The sequence below is a fragment of the Carcharhinus amblyrhynchos genome, chromosome 22, assembly GCF_965287045.1.
Source record: "Carcharhinus amblyrhynchos chromosome 22, sCarAmb.v2.hapA, whole genome shotgun sequence".
Classification (NCBI taxonomy): Eukaryota; Metazoa; Chordata; class Chondrichthyes; order Carcharhiniformes; family Carcharhinidae; genus Carcharhinus; species Carcharhinus amblyrhynchos.
Genome location: NC_137345.1, coordinates 17,846,516 through 17,867,013, shown reverse-complemented (window position 1 = coordinate 17,867,013; position 20,498 = coordinate 17,846,516). Strand labels below are relative to the sequence as shown.

Genomic DNA, 20,498 nt, shown 5'->3' with positions numbered 1-20,498 from the left:
TTCACATTCCTTTTACAAAGTTCCTCTTTTAAGAAGCTCCTTTAAAACCTATTTGACCAAGCTTTTGGCTATCTATCTTAATTTCCCTTTGTGTGGCTTAATGTCAAACTTAGTTTTGTTATGCTCCTATGCAACACCCTGATATGTTAGGTATGATGAGATATTGGGAAGTGGCATATTGCTTTTTAGCTCCCTGTTGAAATGCACTGAACTTGTGAAGCTGCTAAATTTGCATGATTTATGAACTAAGCTCACCACTGTTTAAAACTGATTTAATCTGAGGTATTGCTATTTTGGAGTCGTAAGATTTCCACATACCAAATTAAATATTGCAAAGTGCTGGAATATTTGCATCTTTAGCAGAACTTGAGATGAGAGAAGCAGTTAACTTGTCAATCAAATATAAATCTCTTAACCTCAAACAGTCCACTTTTTACAAAGAAATCTTCTGAAGGATGTCATATTCAACTCAATGTTAACTCTGTTTCTCTCTCCATGGTTGCTGCCAGACCTGCTAAGTATTTCCACCACTTTTTTTTTATTTCAAATTCAAGCATCTGCAGTGTTTTGCTTTTATACTAAATTTAAGCTTTGATTTTTTTAAGAATGTGCCAGTTGTTGGTGACTGTCAACTTTTTGGCGCTGACAATTTCAGTTGCAGAGTCTCATTCCTCTTCTAGTTTCACTTGTTTGTTCTTTTTAGTATAAGAAATGTAACTAACTTCTTTCATTTCTTTCTTCTTTGTCTCTTTCCTGCTATTATTTTTCTTTGTATACACAATTTGGAATTGAATTTGCCCATTCTAATTTACATTTCCTTGCTAATTCTTGTCCTGCTTATTTCACAATCATTCACTCCAATTAAGATGATGCACAGGTCCTAGATGTTCCATTCCCTTCACAGTGCCATTCTTGCTTGCACTTCCTGCAATTTGTAGCATGATAAATTGACAAGATTACATGCACAATTTTAAATAATGGCAGACACTATTAGATTCATTCCTTCAGTAAGCGATCTATCATATGGTTTACCACACCATAATCCTGTAGAACAGGGTAACACCAGAGTGACTGTACAATGGCCATAGAGGAGATGTGTTAGTTCATCCCATGGTGTTATCTTGGCTTTTTTGCAGAAAGTTTTAAGTAAATTGTTTTTTTTAATATGGAGTACATTGTGACACATGTAATCTAACTTTACAAGGAATAGCATTATCATGTTTGCTAACTGCTTTTCTCTGATTGCAGTTACTATTGGATTTTTCTGCTTCTTCCTAATTTAAACCATTGTCTGAACTCAACCCACGAAGAAGGCCCCAGTGCGATGCCCACAAGTGATACGTGGGCCAGACGATCTCAGATGGATTCCATTGCCAGTGTCAGTATTGCTGGAAGCTGCAACAACATAATGAGCAGTAATTCTGTTTTTGTAAGTAATTCATATTTTAAGTAGAGGTGGCAAGTTGGGTTGGTGATTAACTTGTCGTCTTTATTTAATCTGATTCTGTCAACATAATGATTTTTTAAAATAAAAATCACACACCAGTCTGAACAATTCTTACTAATTTCTTCGGTAGTTTTTTAGTAATATACTTTATCTAATTTAAAAGAATGGAATTTCTGATTAATCTTTCAGTGGCAAACAAATCTCTTGACCATTCAGATATAGTAGATAGAATGAAATAACCAGGGGATGTAGATTTAAGGTAAGGGGCAGGCGATTTAGAGGGGATCTGAGGTAACAATTTTTCATTCACAGGGTGATGGGAATCTGGAACTCACTGCCTAAAAGGGTGTTGGAAGTAGAAACCCTCGTAACATTTCAGAAGCATTTAGATGAGCACTTGAAATGCCAAATTTTACAAGGCTATGGACCAAGTGCTGGAAAGTGGGATTAGAATAGATGGATGCTTGTTAGTTGTTTGCTGCAGACATGATTGGCCAAAGAGCCTCTTTCTGTGCTGTAAAAGTCTGACTTTATGATTTTTTTTTCAGAATTTAGAATATATTCATGCAAATGTGGGGTGAAATCAAAGGATTAATCGATGCACAATTAGAGGGTGTTACTTTATCAGTGAGCTGTCCATTTTCATAGTAAAGTCTGAACTTTCCAATCCTGTCACCATGTTGATGATTAATAGAATGAGTCATCTCCCTGTGTTATTAAATAAGTTATGCCTTCAAAATCATTTTGGTTAATAAAATGAAATCTAAATGTACTTTGACGGTAGTGAATTTTTTTAAAGTGCAACTGCTCCCAATTTCTTGATTCATTGAATTTAAACCAATGTGATTGAATGAAACTTTTCACTGAATTTAATTATTTTCTCTGAGGATGCTTATTTCCTATCTATGATGTTTTACTTTGCAATTGCATTGAGGATCCCTGAAGGCAACGTAGTAAATGCATTTTTGAAAGGCTTAATGCTGTTCAATCAATTCAATAAATACGTTGCATTGGCCAACAACTACTTATATAGGGGACAGGGAAAGGTTTATTTTTAATACCCATAACAGGTTTCAAATCTACTTTTATGGTTTACAGCATCCAAGTTCTGACGAGGTTTGTTGTGTAATTCATCACCACCCACATATCTCATTAGGGGGAAAGACAAGTCTTGAGTATTTCACCAGCACTAGAATTGATATCACACAATGCTGTACTGCAGAGCCAATTCACAATTTCATTAAGTGAGGGGCGATGCTTCAAATTCTTCCAACTTTCCCCATCCACCAAGATGACCATGGCATTTATTGGTTTTATTATTGTTACGTGTATTGGTAAACAGTGAAAAATGTTTCTTGTGTGTTATAAAGACAAAGCATGCTGTTCATAGAGTACATAGCGGAGAAGGAAAGGAGAGGGTGCAGAATGTAGTTTTACAGTCATAGCTAGGGTGTAGTGAAGGATCAACTTAATATAAGGTAGGTGCATTCAAAAATCTGATGGCAGCAGGGAAGAAACTATTCTTAAGTCGGTTGATGCACGATCGCCAGACTTTTGCATCTTTATCCTGGTGGAAGAGAGAATGTCTTTGGTGCATGGGGTCCTTGATTATGCTGGCTGCTTTCCCGAGGCAGGGGCAAGTGTAGACAGTCAATGGATGGGTTTGTATAGTGGACTGGATTACATTCACAACCCTTCAAAGTTTCTTGTGGTCTTGGTCAGAGCAGGAGCCATATCAAGTGTGATACATCCAGAATAGATGCTTTCTAGGATGCATTTGTAAGAATTGCTGAGAATCGAGGCAGACATGCCAAATTTCCTTAGCCTCCTAAGAAAGTAGAGGCAGTGGTGGGATTTAACTATAGTGTTAGTGTGCAGGGACCAGAGCAGATTGTTGGAGATCTGGACAGCTGGAAACTTGAAGCTCTCGACCATTTCCACTTCATCCCCATTGATGTAGGCAGGGGCATGTCCTCCTTTTAAGCTACCTGAAGTCGATGACTATCTCCTTCCTTTTACTGATGTTGAGGGAGAGATTATTCTCGTTGCACCATTTCACCAGATTCTCTCTCTTTCCTGTACTGTAGTGACACTGAGCAGAACGTAGGCCTCCCCTTTGGAGAGAGGGGAGAAAGTAAATCAGAACAGTGAGTGGAAGTCATTGTTAGGCTGCTCTTTGCAAACTTTCCAATGAACAGTTCCAGAACAGAGTAGCCCCAAGAAATGGATGGTCATCTTTTGTTGATCAAAGGGTAAACTAGCTATCCTTCCATATGGATTGTAGCTTGTTGCCTCTCTTGAATGTTATGAAATTTGACTGGAAATGCTTCTAGTTTAATTATATAAACTTTCAATCGATATGTGATGGGGCATCATTTTCAATCACTATATAACTTGTGTGTAACACTATTGGCCAGGTTGACAGTTTATAAGCCAGGATCCATATATCATATGAATTGCATCTGAACACATTTGATGGAACAGTTCTTAAAATATATAAAATGCTGGAATTTAAACACAAAGTTTGGACCTTAAACTTTCTACTAATGAAATCCACGTTCTATCCCTTCAGTATTTCCAAAATCTATACGTATTATTAATTCAAACTGGAGCAGAAAGAGTAGCTTCAAAAGCCTCCCTGGAGTTGTGTTTTCTGTGGTTTTTATTTTGGCTCATTGCTAGTCCACATTTTTATGTATATATTATGACAATGGTTGTGGATTTCAAGTACAAAGTGTATTTCTGTCCAAAAGGCTAAATCAGTGAATATTGTTTTGGTTTTGTGCCAAAACAGTAGGACTAATTGGGTGACTCTTGGAAGAACCAGCACAAGTATGAAGGGCTGAATGATCTCCTATGCTGTGCAATTTATCATAGCAAATCAGTGTGTGAAACAGAATGCCTGAGAAGATATAGGTTTCCCCTTGGTTACAGTGGGGGTTGGTGTGGTTACTTTTGTGACAATATTCCTAACTAAGTTTAAAAATGGAACCCCGTTCATATTTTATTTCTGTATGTTTATAGTCAAGATATTCAAACATCCTGTCCATTTCATTGGCAATTATTTTCACTCTAAGAATGTAGAAAAACCTGTTTCTAATGACCTTTCAGATCGCAGAAACTGGTAATTCTACTTCGAATTCACATTTGCAGATTAACTCTGTTTCACCCCTGTTCACCTGCTGGGTCAGTTTATTTTTCAGATAGCTTTATGTTTATTGCAATAACTATTAGTGTGCAACAGCCCGCATTTATATTTGCAAGTTCCACTTGGAGAATTCAGCAACATAAAATTCTGCCACCCACCTGAATTGCACTAGCTTTTTGCATTTTACTGTGCCACTGGGGATTAATTTTCAAACAGCCTATGCTTGTATGTTTCTACTATGGAGAATGGAGTATCATTTATAAAATTGTTGACTCATTCACAGCAATGTGCATCGATCATTTGGTAACAAATTCCCAATACTGCCTCAAATCAGTGGAGCCGGGGGCTAAGTCTTACGGTGCGATACTGAGAAAATTGTATTTAGAACAGGTTTAGTGGTAAAATGTCATATATTAACTGTCAAACCATGCACCCATAGGTTCTGGAATGAGTGTTTTAGTTAGGTTATACTTGGGCAAAATAGAAGGAATAAACTAAAGTGATGAGTCACACTCATTTAAATCATGCTAAACTAATCTTTTTGATCAGTGAGATACTGTATACATTGCATGCTGCACCCACAGTTAAATACTTGTTGCATTCATACCATGAGAGGGATATACCACATAGAGTAACTTATGTAGAAGACTGGGGATGACCTAATTTATGATGTTTTAACAATGAAAGGTTTGATGGATGGTTGTAATTTCTTCCTTGTGGAGTGGAGAAGTGCTGCAGAAATCAAGGGGATGTAGTCTTATCAGAACTGGATCATTCAGGAATGAAATCAAAAAGTGCTTCTTGATGCTAATGGTAGTCTTGCTTAAAGTTTATTTACTAGTGTCACAAGTAGGCTAACATCAACACATCCAGGCTTGGGTCAATGTCTGTATGGAGTTTGCACATTCTCCCTGTGTCTGCATGGGTTTCCTCGGGTGCTCTAGTTTCCTTCCACAGTCCAAAGATGTGTGGGTTAGGTGGATTGGCCATGTCAAATTGCTCCTTTAGTGTCAGGGGGTCTAGCTAGGACAAATGCATAGGGTTATAGGCGTAAGGCCTGTGTGGGACTGCAGTCAGTGCAGACTTAATGGATTGAATGGCCTCCTTCTGCATTGTAGGATTCTGTGAATGCTGCAATGAAACTGTGAAAAACTCCTAGTTGCCACACTCTGGCACCTGTTCGGGTACACTGAAAGAGAATTTAGCGTGGCCAATGCACCTAACCACTGAAGCTATCACACTCTTTCACTCCCTCCCCATCCCCACCCCTGCCCCAAAAGAGCAATGTTGTTGAGCCTAGAACACTTTAAAATGTCAAAATTGAGATTGGTAAGTGTTTGTTAGGCAAGAGTAGTAAGTGATATGGCTTCAGAGCAGGTAAATAGAGTTAAATGATTGTTGAACAGGTTTGAGGGCTGAGGGCTAACTCCAGATCCCATGGGCTTCCCAAAGCCCAAGATGAAAACCCCTTTTATTTAAGATTACATGTAAAGTTGCCATTGGCTGAGACTGTAGCCTTTTTCTATTTATATTCTTGTCACTTTAAGCAATCTGAAGTTGTCTAACCAAAATATTTTGTTACCATGGCTACCAAGTCCTACTAGCTTGTGTAATATCTTTAGTTTTAATGCTGCTGTGGGTAGATTTAAACATTAATGTTCTTTTGCATTTTTATTAATTATTAACAAAGCTTAACTATTGAAACAAAATATGGTTGTTAAATTGTTTAGATTAGGAAAGTCTGTGACATTTCTAACCGAGGCATTGCTTCATCTGCTGAGCCACCATTAGCTGCAGACTATTATGTGCAACTACGGAAGATTTCCTTCTCTCTTTCATCAAAGAGTGTATTCAAATCCTGGAACAATTGCTGGATTTCAGTGGCTGAGGTTTTAACAATAAAATAGATTTATGTTTGTTTATTTTACTGAAGATTACTGGGACATCACAAAGATTTATCAATCAGCATGGTCACAGAAGGAGGGCAATCCAGTGAGTGTGTTTTCCCATTTCCCCTGCTCTCTCTCTGTACTCCTGCTGGTTTATTTCCTTCAAGTGCCCATCCACTTTACTTTTGAAATTGTTAGTAGTCTCCCGCACATGCAGTGAGTTTGGGGGTCGCTGGGATTTGTTGCATTAAAAAACGTTCTTCCTCCCCGCCCCTCACATCTCAGTCAAAGCCTTAAATTAATGCCCCCAATCCCTTTATCTCTTGTCCCATCAGCTAATAGGAACAGCTTTTCTTTGTCTACCTTTTTAATTTAAACTGGCCATAATCTTGTGCAACATGTTCAAATCTCTGCTTACCACCTTTTACCCCATGGAGGATAATTGCAGCTTCTCCAGCCTAGCCTTGTAACTAAAGTACCTTAACCCATGAATCATTCTGGCAAATCTCCTCTGCACTGTCTCAAGTGGTGACATCCTGAGTGGTGACCAGAACTGCACACAATACTCTAGTTGTGATCTATCACAGGAGCTGCATAAAGATCCAGTAAAATTTCCCTGCTTTTGAACTCCTCCTCCTCGGAGCGAAGTCTATGGTCCAATATGCTCTGCAAATGTCTCTCAATGTGTCCTAGCACTTCCAAAAATCCAAGCACCTCCCTGTATTTGGGGAAGGTTAGCTTGACTTGCTCTCTCCACCCCCATTTCCTTTAGCAGCCTGGATACAAGCCACCTAGACCAGGGAACTTGTCCACTCCTCTGCATTGTTAACCTTTCCAATACATCGTACCTATTAATTTTCACCCTGCCCACACATCTACCATTTCCACTTTGACCAATATTTTCATGGAGTTAAATGTTTCATAGAATCTCTACAGAGCAAAAGGAGGCCTTTCAACCCATTGAGCCTGCGCGACAACAATCCCACCCAGGCGTATCCCCATAACCCCAAGTAGTTACCTTTAGCCCCCCTGACACTAAGGAGCAATTTAGCATGGCCAATCCACCTAACTGGCACATCTTTGGACTGTGGGAGGAAACTGGAGCACCCAGAGGAAATCCATGCAGACACAGGGAGAAAGTCATCTAAGGCAAGAATTGTACCCCGGTCCCAGATGCTGTGGGAGCACAGTGCTAACCATTGTGTCAGCATCCTCTCGGTTAATTAATAACTTGTGTCAGTATTTACAAAGTAAGACTTCCCTGCTACTCCAAGCATTTAATTGAGCTCTGTCCCTCATTGACTTCTCGCTACCTCCTTATTCACAAGCTGGTAGACAAATGTTGAATCCTTTTTTTTATGTTAAACGCCATTCTATTCTCACATTCTCTCTCTGCCAGTCATATTTTCTGCTACTCTTCTCTCAGCCTATTATATTTGAACTAATTCTTTTCATAGAATCCTTACAGTACATTTGGCCCATTGCACCAGCTCTCTGTCCAAGTATCTTACCCAGGCTCTCTCCCCTGTCCTACCCTTGTAACCATGCACATTTACCATGACTAGTCCACTAAACCTGGACATCTTGGGACACTATGGGGCTACTTAGCATGGTCAGTTGGCCTAACTTGCACATCTTTGGACTGTGGGGAGAAACCGGAGCACCCAGAGGAAACCTATGCAAACTCCATATTTATGAAGTTGATGATTTAATATAAGGCCAGAATTGAACCTGGGTCCTTGGAGCTGCGAGGCAGCAGTGATAACCATGGGCCGTCCCGTTCTCACTTGAAGAATTCCATAGACATGCATCATGTAACTTTCTTAGATTCACATTTTTTATCTTTCTTGTCGTCCAAGGACTCTTCATTTTAGTTCTCCTGCCTTTCCCTCTTGTTGGAATTATCTAGCCTGTCCCTGAAATATCACCCCCTTAAACCTCACTTTCAATTCCATTACAGTTTTTCTTGTTGGTTTGTGCTTCTATTTTATCTAAATTAGATCCTCTCTTATCCCGCTGGCGTTTGTCCCCTTCTAATTTAGAAGCTGCCCTTTAGATCAATTCCTGTTCTTTCCTGTTGTCATCTAAACTTAACGCTGATTGTTTTCTTACTCAAATGTTCAAGCTCATTACCCAACACATGATTCAGCAATGCCTCCTTTCTAATTGGATTGAGAATTTCCCCTGAGTACATTTGAGGAATTCCTCCCCCTGCTTACCTTTTATTCTAACATCTTCCAAATTCAAATTTGGGTCATTAAAGCCCCTCAAACTCACTACTCTATAGTTGCCCCTTGGTGCCCAAAGGTACGTAGGTTAGGTGGATTAACCAAGGTAAATGCAAAGGGATAGGGTGAAGGTGGGGGCTTGGGGGGGCAGGGGGTTGCGGGTAGGCCTGGGTGAGGTACTGTTTGAGAGTCAGTGCACACTCAATGGATGAATGGCCTCCTGCACTGTAGAGATTCTATAATTGATTCTGTCTCATCTGTAATTTCCCTGTAAAATAGGCCTGACTATTTGGAGATGTGTAAATACTTCCAGTAGTATGCTTCTACATTTTTTTTTGCTTCTCGACACTAACCGAATAAATTCAGTCCTTGACCCTCAAGGATAACCTTTTTCCAACATTACTGTATTTTCCCAGGTCAACTCACTACCCCATCTCATTTTCTTCCCTTTCTTATCTTTTCTGAACACTTTATCTGCATCCAGTCCTCGCCATTTTAAGCCATAATTCTGTTGATTGCTGTTGCATCATATTCAGAAATAGCTATTTGTGCCTGTAGCTCACTAGTCTTAGTCACTGCACTTTGTGCTTTTATGTTCATAAGTGATCTCTAAAACCTGTTTTTGTACTCCTCATAATCCTTTTATAGTGCGCTCTTATCTACTATGGTACTCCTCTGATACTATCCAACACTCTTAACTCCCTTCTGTTTACAATGCATTGGTGCCTGCCTTCCCCCTCAACTCCTACAGTTTTGTTTAAATTGTCTTCAAAACATGGGGGCTGAGGAAGGTGGGCAGTGCACCCTGTGGGAGTCTCAATACCAACTTTCAAAAATGCCTTTCTGTCAGGTGCTGTGTGTCTTTTCTGTTTGTCATCCTCAAACTATCAATCTGAATATGGTAAGCTTTAACAATATCTCCAGGAAACCCTTGTCTGCTCTTCTGCATTTGCAAGCAATTGGCTTGTCTTCCTGTTGCCAATTGGAAACTCTAAGAGTTAAGAATTTCTGAAGCAAAAATGAATATTTTGCAAAGGGTAAAGAAGCTTCTTTTTCGGATAGTATGTATGTACTATTTGGCAGCATTGAAGAGAATATTTAATTTGCAAGTATTATTTATTATGATGGTGATAATTGTTTACAGTAGCTAGCAGGCAAATACTTTGGTCCATGTGAGATTGTTGGGTCTAGTCAGTGCTTCCTTTTCCTTACTAAGTTTGTTGACATTTGGGGAAACTCCCTCTTCATCTGTTTGTACAGGTAGAGGGTTTGGACCCTTGAAAAAGGAGCTCATAATGCTGGAGCTATCAATCTGAGATTGGTAACTGGAGGTCAAATTCTAATAAGGCACCATCCATGTTTAATCTGCTAACCTGGAGTATTAATTGGGAGTGAGATCTGTACATCCCCAGATACAAAGAATAGGCAAAGCTCTTTGACATAGATGTTTAAGTATTTACTTATCAAGTGTGACTCTACGTTACACTTCATGTGCTGTTAACACAAAATAGTGTGACTCTCTAATCTGGGGAGAAACTGTTACTTCACTTTGTGGAGATGGACCCTCTGCCAGTTTATTGTTGTTGTGAAATAAAACTAGTTTTGCACCAATGGTAATGCGCTCATTTTCCCTTCTCCCTCAGGCTAAATCTATGAACACCCCAATAGCATTTTTATTTTATAGTTTCTTTGGGATTTGTGAGCAGCTTGGGTGCTTTCCCATTGGTTTTGATTTTGATCTATTTTTGTCATGTGTATTAGTATACAGTGAAAAGTATTGTTTCTTGCATACTATACACACAAAGCATATGGACATAGAGAAAGAAAGTAAGAGTGCATGTAGTTTTAATGTCCTAGCTGAGGTAGAGAAAGATCAACTTAATGCAAGGTAGACCCATTCAAAAGTCTGATGGCAGCAGGGAAGAAGCAATTCAAGAACAACTTAGCATGTGTCCTCCCGCCTATTGTTTTTTCCTGACGGAAGTAGGTGGGGGGTGGGTGCGTAGTGTCCTCAATTATGCTGGCTGCTTTTCCGAGGCAGTGGGAAGTATAGACAATGTCAGTGGGTGGGTGGGAGGTTGGTGTGTGTGATGGACTGGACTTTTTCACGATCCTTTGTAGTTTCTCATGGTCTCGGATAGAGCAGGATCCATACCAAGTTGTGATACAATCAGAAAGAATGTTTTCTATGGTGCACCTGTCAAAGTTGGTGAGAGTCGCAGTGGACATGCCAAATAGCTTTAGTCTTCTGAGAAAGTAGAGGCATTGGTGGGCTTTCTTAACTATAATGTCGGCATGGGATGGCCACGACAGTTGTTGGTGATCTGAACAGCTAGAAACCTGAAGCTCTCAACCAATTCTACTTTGTCCGCATTGATGTCTCCTTTGTTTTGTTGACATTGGGGGAGAGATTATTGTTATCGCACCAGTTCACCAGATTCTGTATCTCTTTTCTGTACTGTTTCGTCATTGTTTGAGATCTGACCTACTACATTTTGTTGTCAGCATTGATCCTGGTAAAATTGGCGTTTGTGGGAAGGGCATGGTAATTTACATCAGGGATGCAAGCTAATGAATTGGAGAATTATAAAATGCAAAATTTTATGGGTAGGGAAAGACCAATTGGTCTATCAAATCTAAACTGCATCAGTTCTTTTAAAGTCAATTTTTAATTTTTTAATTCTTCTGAAGGAATTCTCTCTTATTTTCCATATTTACAAGGGAGAATTTTCAGCGCTAAATGGTATTTGATCATTTTGACTGCACAAATTACTATGACCAATAAATATATGTACAGGGATATAAAGTACGAGGCTTCAAATTCTCCATTCAGGAATAATTAAGATGCTGTTTCTAAAACGTCTTGACACCTTCATCTTCTAATGATCATTGATCATTGAGATGGAGGCATTGATTAATGCCATCAACATGTAGCAATATGTTGGCAATTCCAAACACTCTGGATGCTTGGGTTTGCTCTGCTGTTAGATTGGACCAATTTTAAACCATTATGGCTCAGAGGAGATGGAATGCAAGATGTGTTTGTTCTTTCCTTCGAGCAGAATTCAGGCCACTGGTGTAAAGAATAGCTGTGGAATTAAGACAATCCGCCAAGACAAAATGGATGTAGAATTAAAATAACTCACCAAGACAAATCATTAGAGACCAGTAATAAAGTTTTTCATTCCTTCCGATCTGGATAAGTTTTGTGTCAAAGAAGAACATTTGTGTTTGAGAGTTGTTGCTGTTAAAACATGGAGGTCCTTTGTGATGAGCAGAGGTCAACTTGCTTGTCTTGTGAATAGCAGCCATTCATAAAGCTCGTTTTGTGAGGATTGGTGGTTTTGATCCCTGATTCTCGAATTTCAAACTTGCTGAAACAACATTCCTGGTGCACTTGGCTCTCTCTTACAGAGCACAATGGAGCTAAATGTTTGCACTGATTTCTTTCAACAGAATGATGAGCGCTTGGACTATCTCTCAGAAGCAGAGCGGGAATGTCTCATGTTTCTTGAAGAAACAATTGATTCATTGGATACTGAAGAAAACACTTGGGTTTCCACTGATGAATTGGAGCAAACTGAACAATCCACCAAAATTGAGAACATGCTTGAGAAATCTACTGTGCCAGATCATGAATTGGAATATAGTCAAAACGCAGGTAAGACTCTGGAGATTGATTTGAAGTAAATTTTTACACATCTTTAAAGTGGGCAGGCAGTGTTGTAGTGCTATTATCACTTGGTTAGTAAACGAGAGACCCAGGCCAAGATCTGGTTACTCATTCATGGCAGCAATTTAAATTCAATTAAAATCTGGAATTAAATGTCTAATGATGACCATGAAACCATTGTTGATTGTCGTCCTTTCAGGAAGGAAATCTGTTGTCCTTACTTGGTCCGGCCTATATGTGACTCCAGATCCACAGCAATATGTTTGACTCTCAAATACCCTCTGAAATGGGAGGCAGTTAGGGACGGGCAATAAATGTTGATCCAGACAGTGGTGCCCACATCCTGTTAGTTAATAAAAAAAAGAGGTCAAAAGTATATTTGAAATGAAGGAAGATGCACACAATTCTGGAGGAAAACAGTCCAGTAGAAGTAGATTTGGATTGCTCTAGCAAAGGATGGTAAAGTCCCAATGGACTGAATGGCCTCATTTTTGCATTTCAGATTCCTAAATCTGTGGTGTAAAATAGCTTGATCTGGATCCTGTGCCCTGGGACAACAACACCTGATAATTGTAAACATTGTAATTTTTTTTTAAGCTACTCAACAGGTGTGGCACATGTGAATGCATTCTTCCAGGATATTTTTGCTTCTGGTGCAATAACTGAAGCAGACAACCTGAATAACTGAGGGAAATAAAATATGCTATAAAATAATTACATTTGATATTACGTTGGTTAGTGGATTCCCGGCTTCCCCTCTCCTCCATAAAGATTCTGCTCCTTGACTAATATTCTATTCTAACATAATGACTCATCATCCAGCACAGTTCCTCATCTGCTGACGATTCCATTTTGCAACTTCCTTTTAGATCCGATGTCTTGGTTTTGACAAATTTCAGTTCTCACATGATAGTGACTCAATTATAACATTTACCATTGCCTTCAATGCGGCAAAGGAAACCCTATTTCTCTTGCAGGTTTTTGACCATTTATAGTTGCAATCTATTCTCCATGGCTTCATCCTTGGTCTTTTTTCTCACTGACATTTGTGGCCTTGCATTCCCTGCTGTTTGAACTCAGTGTCTGTCTTAACAACACAACCTCTTGAAATTCAAATTCTTATAAGCAACTCCCTCCCCTGAAGCAGACCCACAGTTTGCTTCTACCTTCAGCTTTAACTTGGACCTTGTCTGCTCACTATAAAATAGTTGCCTTTGAGTCAGAAGATTGTGGGTTCAAGTTCCACTCCAATATGTAGGCTAACGTTCCAGTCGGATACTGACAGTGTTGCAAAAGTGTGCTTTTTGTTTTGAATGAGATGTTAAATTGAGGGTCTGTTGCCCTCATAGGTGGATGTAAACAATCCCATGACTCAGAAGGGGAGTTCTACTCACTATCTTGGCCATCACTAATGCAGATTATGTGAGCATCTCATTGCTGTTTGTGGGAGCTTGCTCTGCAGATTTCTTACACTGCCACAGTAACTGCACTTCAAAATGTTTTATTCATCCATTCGTGGAAATGAATTGGCGGGACCAGCTTATCGAACTGCTGCAGTCTATACTGTATAGCTGCACTGTGCTGTTTGGAAGGGGGTTCTATAACAGTAAAGGAATGGCAATTGTGCTTCTAAATCAGGATGTTGTTGCTTAGAGGGGAATTTACAGATGCTTGTGTTCACGTTTGTCCGCTGCTTTTGTTCTGTGTAAGAAGTCTCACTGGTTAAAGGACAGCAGGTTTATTTGGAATTACAAGCTTTTGGAGTGCTGTTCCTTTATCAGGTGACTGATTGCCCACCTGAGTCCAATGCCAGCATCTCCACATCCTTGTTCTAAGTGTTAAGTGTCAGGATTTGGACAATGCTGTCACAGGAGACCTGTTAAGTTACTGCAGTGCATTTTATGTCTGGTGTACACTGCTGTAAATATGTGTTGGTGTTGGAGGAAGAGAATGTTTTTAAGGTGTTGAATAATGCAACAAATCAAATGAGTTGCTTTGTCCTACATAATGAGTTTCTTGTGTTTGGAGTCACATCCACAAGGCCATTGGAAAATGTACAATTGCATTCATAATTTGAACCTTTTTAGATGGTTGACAGCCTTTGCGAAGTCAGCCAGTGGGTTTATTCATCACAGATTTCCCAGCCTCTGATTTTACTCTTGTAGCCATTGTATTTGTATGGTTGTTCAGCCCAGTTTCTGGTTGATTGTGGGGAATTCAGCAATGATAATGCTGTTGGATGTCAAGGGAAGGTGGGTAGATTCTCCCTTGGAGATGGTCATTACCTGGTGTTTGTGAGATATGAATGTTACTTGCCACTTATCAACCCAAACCCAAATATTGTCCTTATCTTGCTGCATATGGAAAGGGATTGTTTTAGTATCACGAGGAGTGATGAATGGTGCCAGTGTTGTAGCTTTACTATGTAGACAACTTGTTTCGGAACACAAGTCTTCAGTACTGTAGTCAGGATGTTGTCAGCGCCCATAGTTTTTGAATCCACTGTCTTCAACTATGTAAAGACTGGCATCTATGGTGCTGAGTCCCTCAAGATGGATTATCTACTCAGCATTTCTGTTTGGAGATGGCGCCAAATGCTTATGCCTTGTCTTTGGAACTGCCATCCAGGGCTCTGCTGTCTTTGAGAATGGGATTAATTGTTAAGCTTTGTCTTCAAGTTATTAATTAATTGTCCTCCATCATTCTTGCCTGCATGTGACAGGACTATGATTCAATGGTTGTGGGATCAGTTAGCTCTGTATGCAGAATGGTACTCTGCTTTTATACATACATGTCCTGTATTGTACCCTCACCAGTTTACTGCCTTATTGTTAGGTATGCATGGTGCTGCTCCTGCCATGCTCTCCAATTCTGGTTTAACTAGTCCCCCTAGCTTAATGGCAATGTAATGTCTGGGGTCTGCCGGGCCATGTGGTTTCAGATTGTAGTTAAATCCTTTCTGGATTTTCAGGTTTGAACAGCAAGCTTTGTTCTGAATCTATCCTGTTTAGTACTGTGGTAACGCCACGCATCACTTTGGAGGGAATCCTGCTGTTGATGAGAACGACTTTGCAAGGCCAACAAGAAATAGTGTGCTGCTTTTTTGAAAAAAGAAATCCCTTACCAGATGATCCATCTGGTTTTGTTCTTTAATTTTTCTTTAGCAGTTTGATACAACTGAGTGACCAGCTTGGCTTTTTTAGAAGGCAGTCAAGAATTAACCACATTGGTGTGGGTTTGGAACCACGTTGAGGCCTCACTGGGTCAGGATAGCAGACTCCAGTTGAAGTAATTTGCTGTGAAGGCACTTTGGGATGTCGGTCTTGTCTAAGTGCATTTCTTTTTAGTTACCAAATTTCTTCTGATTTTTTTTAATATATATATGTATATATATATATATATACTGCTCCCTGTCTCCGTTTTTACAAAATCATTTTTCCTCTATTCTTAAAAGTTTCACCAATGTGCAGAGTAAACCCGAATCCATCTCCTTGCTTGTGCCAGAAACCAAATTCAAATTGAATTCAATTCATTGTCGCCACAATAAAGGCTGACAAGCTGAGCCATCTGATCTTGGGATTGATCTGATGCTTGATCCACTACGACTCTCCAATTTTTACATCCTATCTGGATGTATCAAAGCTTGGTATGGCTCCTGCTCCGATTTAAGACCGCAAGAAACTACAAAGGGTCATGAATGTAGCCCAGTCCATCACACAAACCAGTCTCCCATCCATTGACTCCATCTACACTTCCTTTGCCTCGGAAAAGCAGCCAGCATAATCAAGGACCACATGCACCCTGAACATACTTTCCTCCACCTTCTTCTGTAAGGAAAAAGGTGCAAAAGTCTGAAACACATACCAACTCACTCAAGAATGGCTTCTTCCCTGCTGCCATCAGGCTTTTGAATGGTCCTATCACATATTAAGCTGATTTTTTTCTTCATCCTACCTGTAACTACAACACAATATTCTGCACCCCCTCCTTTCCTTCTCCCCTATTTACTTTATGAACAGTATGTTTTGCTTGTATAATGCGTGAGAAATGATACTTTTCACTATCACTATATGACAATAAATCAAATCAAATCTTGGCCAAAAGATTGAAACAATCCTTCTCTGCTTTCCACCAATATGAGAGTCCTCCTCTCATTTTCCGCAGCCTACGTGTCCTAATGTGTCTGTCGCATTACCACCAACTGCTTCTGCTTTCTGCTGTACTTCTTATCTAAACCTTTCCTGTTTTAAATAAAAGCAGTAGGCGTAATGATTTTATTTTCTTGCTATTTCAATCCCAATTTATATTGAGTAATTACATAATTGAACAACAATGTCTATTTTTAATGTGAAATGATTGCAATTCTGCATAAATTAACAATTTAAAGCAATGGAAAAAAATGACAAAAGAGGATAACAATCTCAAAACTTTACCAGTAATCAGAAAGGAAGAAAATTTCATCTTAAATCCTAAGATATTGATTGATATCTATAAAAGATTATATAAAAGATGAGACATAGGTTCTTTTTTTTATTCTGTTCAATTTTTTTTAATTGTGATCAGTTCAGATTGACTTGTCTATGTGTACAATTTTAATCATTGCGTTGGGAGCATCATATTTCAATCTCAAAAGTAAGTGTTTTTAGAAAAAGTTCATTTTTGGTTTATTCTCAGCTGGAATTTGCAATCCCCTTCAATCTCCTATTGATTGAAACTGAAGTGGCCTTAAAGCCAAAATGTAATGATTGTAAGTAAACACTAAAGGCAGGCTGGATTAAACATTGCTGTTGTTCAGCAGTCATTTAAGCTTAAAGTTTATTTATTAGTATCACAACTAGACTTACATTAATACTGCAATGAAGTTATTGTGAAAATCCCCTAGCGGCATACTCCGATACACTGAGGGAGAATTTAGCATGGCCAATGCACCTAGCCAGCACATACTTCGGACTATGGGAGGAAACTCATGCCAATATGGGGAGAATGTGCAAACTCTGCACAGACAGTGACCCAAGCTGGGAATAGAACCGGGGTCCCTGGCTCTGTGAGGCAACTGTGCTAACCACTGTACCACCATGCTGCCCTAAATATGGTGAATTGCATGGTATAGTGTCCCTGCCCTTTATATAACAGGATGTTATCTATCTCGGTAACTCCACAGGGATGAGGAATAAAATGTTTGACTGTGCTAAACTTCCAGTAGTTGTCCAAATCGTGGTAGATATTTGAAACTGTTGTCACATTTCCACCTAGCTTTGTATTTTTCTTTTTGAAGAATTGCTGAATCTGTTTTGGTTCCCTTTTAATTATTGTGGCACTGCTAATTTATTTTTGTGTTTTTGTTCCTTAATAGAACCTGATGGGAAAGTCCCAAGGGCAATTTCACCAAATAACAAGAGCAGCTCTGACTCCACATCTCCACAGATAGTGCGAGCAAAATCTGGAACACTTCAAATCCCACGGGCCGTTTCACCAAACAACCATAAGCACCCCATTGATTCCACATCACCACAGATGGCACGAGCTAAAACTGGAGCAAATACTCTGCCCAAGTACAGCCCAAAACTTAGCACCGAAAGCAAAAGCACACTATCCAGTCGGGTATCAGAATCCAGCAGAAGTCCTATTCTCTCAGAAGATACTAGACAGAGCTCCCATGTTGCACCCTTTCAACATCAGCTAGTGGAACCCAAAGATGAGAAAGCCAGACCAGGTCCTCCCACTGCCCCTAAGCCCCGGAAACTGCCATCCAACATCATCCTGAGAAACTTCCAGAAGAACGATGGTCCTACGGTATCGAGTACAAACTTTCAGAATAAAGGACCAAAAGTTGCTCCACGAAGCAATGGGTATAATTTATCGAGGGATAGCAGCACTGAAGAAGATCCACAACAGATACGAATGGAAGCTTTGGCCAAACTAGGCTTGTGGTCAGAACCCGATGGCCAGAAAAGCAATGCTGCAATTTCTCAAATGGAGGTGGCGTCCAACAGTCAGGGAGTTGCAGTGGATAATGAAATCAAGATCAACCAACTAGAAGTGATGGGGAAGGACATCAAAACAAACCACTTGAAACATCCAACTATTATAACTGGACCTCCTTTGAATCATTCTGCTGCCGTTTCTGTAGACCCTGGCATGAATGCCACTGCAAATAAGCCGGCATATGTGTTCACTGGGAATGTGAACAAAGCACAATGGCATTTGGGTTCAACAAAATCGAGCAGCTTAAAAAGGTTTACCACACCTGACGTAGAGGTTCCTCCAGCTGTGAGGATAGGGTCTGCCCGAAATGTTTCAGGCACCCCTGCTCTTAACCCTGGCATGAGCAACACACTCCCTATTGCCAGAAGAACAACAAATGTAAGTGAAGGACAAGCTAAAAATATGAACCCGGCACAATGGCAGTTGGGTGCCACAAAGGCCAGTAGCTTAAAGCGGTTTGGCACAGCTAGTGACAATAACCAGCCTATTTTGTATTCTCATACTGCGCCAACCACTGCCACGGTTGCTCCTGGTCTGAACAAATACAATAAGCCCAGACCTGTGTCAATATGCTCAGAAAAAGATTTGTCTGACAGGCATGGGTCTACAATAGAGGCTAAATTGCCTGATAAACCAGGAAAGAAGCACTTCCCAATAACGATAAATATTTCGACCAAATTTCAGAAAACTCCACCGAAGGGACTTAATGTGCAAGCTGCACCACAAGGGCCAACCAGTAAAGACCGCAGAGAAGCGTTGAGAAAGCTTGGCCTTCTGAAAGAATAAAAAAAACATTGAAGACTGCACAGGGTCCCACAGACTCGAGGCAGTTGTACTGACATAGTGGAAGCAATTTTACTTAAAATGGACAATAACGTAACTGCCATAATATACACAAAGCCATAGAGAAACCATGCTGAAATCTTCAATGTGAAGCTGTACAACTCGAACTTGGTGAATGATGTCAGTCTAAAATGTGCAGTCTTTTTTTTGTACAATTAGTTGAAGGAAATATAACAGCTGCAGTTTTGCCACCTGTAACCTCAATTCATTTGGTGGGGTATGATCGCTGAATGCCTGGCGCACAAAGCTGCTCCCCTTTCTGTCTCATTCACTTTTCAATGTGATTTGTCCTGGGGCAGGCTCCCCCAAGTGCTGTCCCTGGTTGGGCTTTTCCTGCCCCACCCCTCCACCCCCAACTCTGCTGCACACACGTGGTGTGCCACAAGGCTCTTCAGCATGTGGCACAGCAAGAACAAATGAAACTTGATCAGCAATTCTGTTTATGACTGCCCATTTGATAACAATTGAGAATTGCCTGCGTATGACGAAAGACCTCCGTCTGAATGTGGCTTGTGTTAGAAATGACAATCTCAATCATTCTCTTTTTGAACGGTAACTTAAACTATGGAAAGAATTGTAGTTTTTATTGCAAACATTGTTTTAACTCTTGATACTTTTAAATGTATAATTATACAATGCAATCTGGATTATTTCATTTGTAAAATTTTCCACGTAAATACTTGTTTCAACATATCATTAAATGTCCAGCAAACATCCTACTTCACAATTCTGTAATAAATTCCATATGATGTCCTGGTACACCTATTTTAAAAGTTGGCTTTACTTCTGGCTTAAGTAATTATAAACATCAAACCTCGCATGTATTCAGACTTCAGTTAAATGTTTGTAAATAGGTTATTAATTCACCTATGTGCTTATGAATTACCAGCAACAAATGTTGAATAATAAAAAATGTTATTTTCCAAAACACTAATATGTAAGTCTTTTAGAATGGGTATGTTCCAAGTATTTTTAAACTGTTCATTGTTAAATTTACTGGCAAAGTGGTGCGAAGCATTGCAGGTTGAATTATCTGAATTTTGCAAGGGTAAAAGGAGGAATGTTGTATGTAATAACCTTACCGAAGTCAGTCTTCTGTCACCAATCACCCTTTTATCTGTAGCGATAACTGAATGCTATTCGACAGCTACAGAGGACAGATCGATTCCGAGACCATCGAGTGCTGGCTTGAGTGGAGCCAGCTCATTTTAAACCCCCCATTGTGCCTTCCCTATTGGGCGAGCCTCCACTCTTTCAATAAGGGAGCTCATTCAATGAGGCGATG

At 39.8% G+C, this 20,498-nt stretch overlaps 1 protein-coding gene across 1 annotated transcript; it reads left to right on the top strand.

The window, feature by feature from the left end:
* Positions 1-1,309: 1,309 nt before the first annotated feature.
* On the top strand, positions 1,310-20,143 carry LOC145356987 (specifically androgen-regulated gene protein-like). The gene is made up of 3 exons (XM_080210015.1): positions 1,310-1,429; positions 12,169-12,373; positions 17,739-20,143. Exons 1-3 carry the CDS (start codon positions 1,325-1,327, stop codon positions 19,154-19,156), a joined length of 1,728 nt encoding a protein of 575 aa, XP_080066141.1. The 5' UTR covers positions 1,310-1,324; the 3' UTR covers positions 19,157-20,143.
* The last annotated feature ends 355 nt before the right edge of the window (positions 20,144-20,498 follow it).

What these genes read in the sequence shown, in the direction of transcription:
- LOC145356987 (XM_080210015.1), top strand. Translation starts at nt 1,325, where the DNA reads ATGCCCACAAGTGATACGTGGGCCAGACGATCTCAGATGGATTCCATT. An exon ending in TGAGCAGTAATTCTGTTTTT is followed by an intron (nt 1,430 to 12,168) that starts GTAAGTAATTCA and finishes TTCTTTCAACAG; the next exon opens with AATGATGAGCGCTTGGACTA. An exon ending in GGAATATAGTCAAAACGCAG is followed by an intron (nt 12,374 to 17,738) that starts GTAAGACTCTGG and finishes GTTCCTTAATAG; the next exon opens with AACCTGATGGGAAAGTCCCA.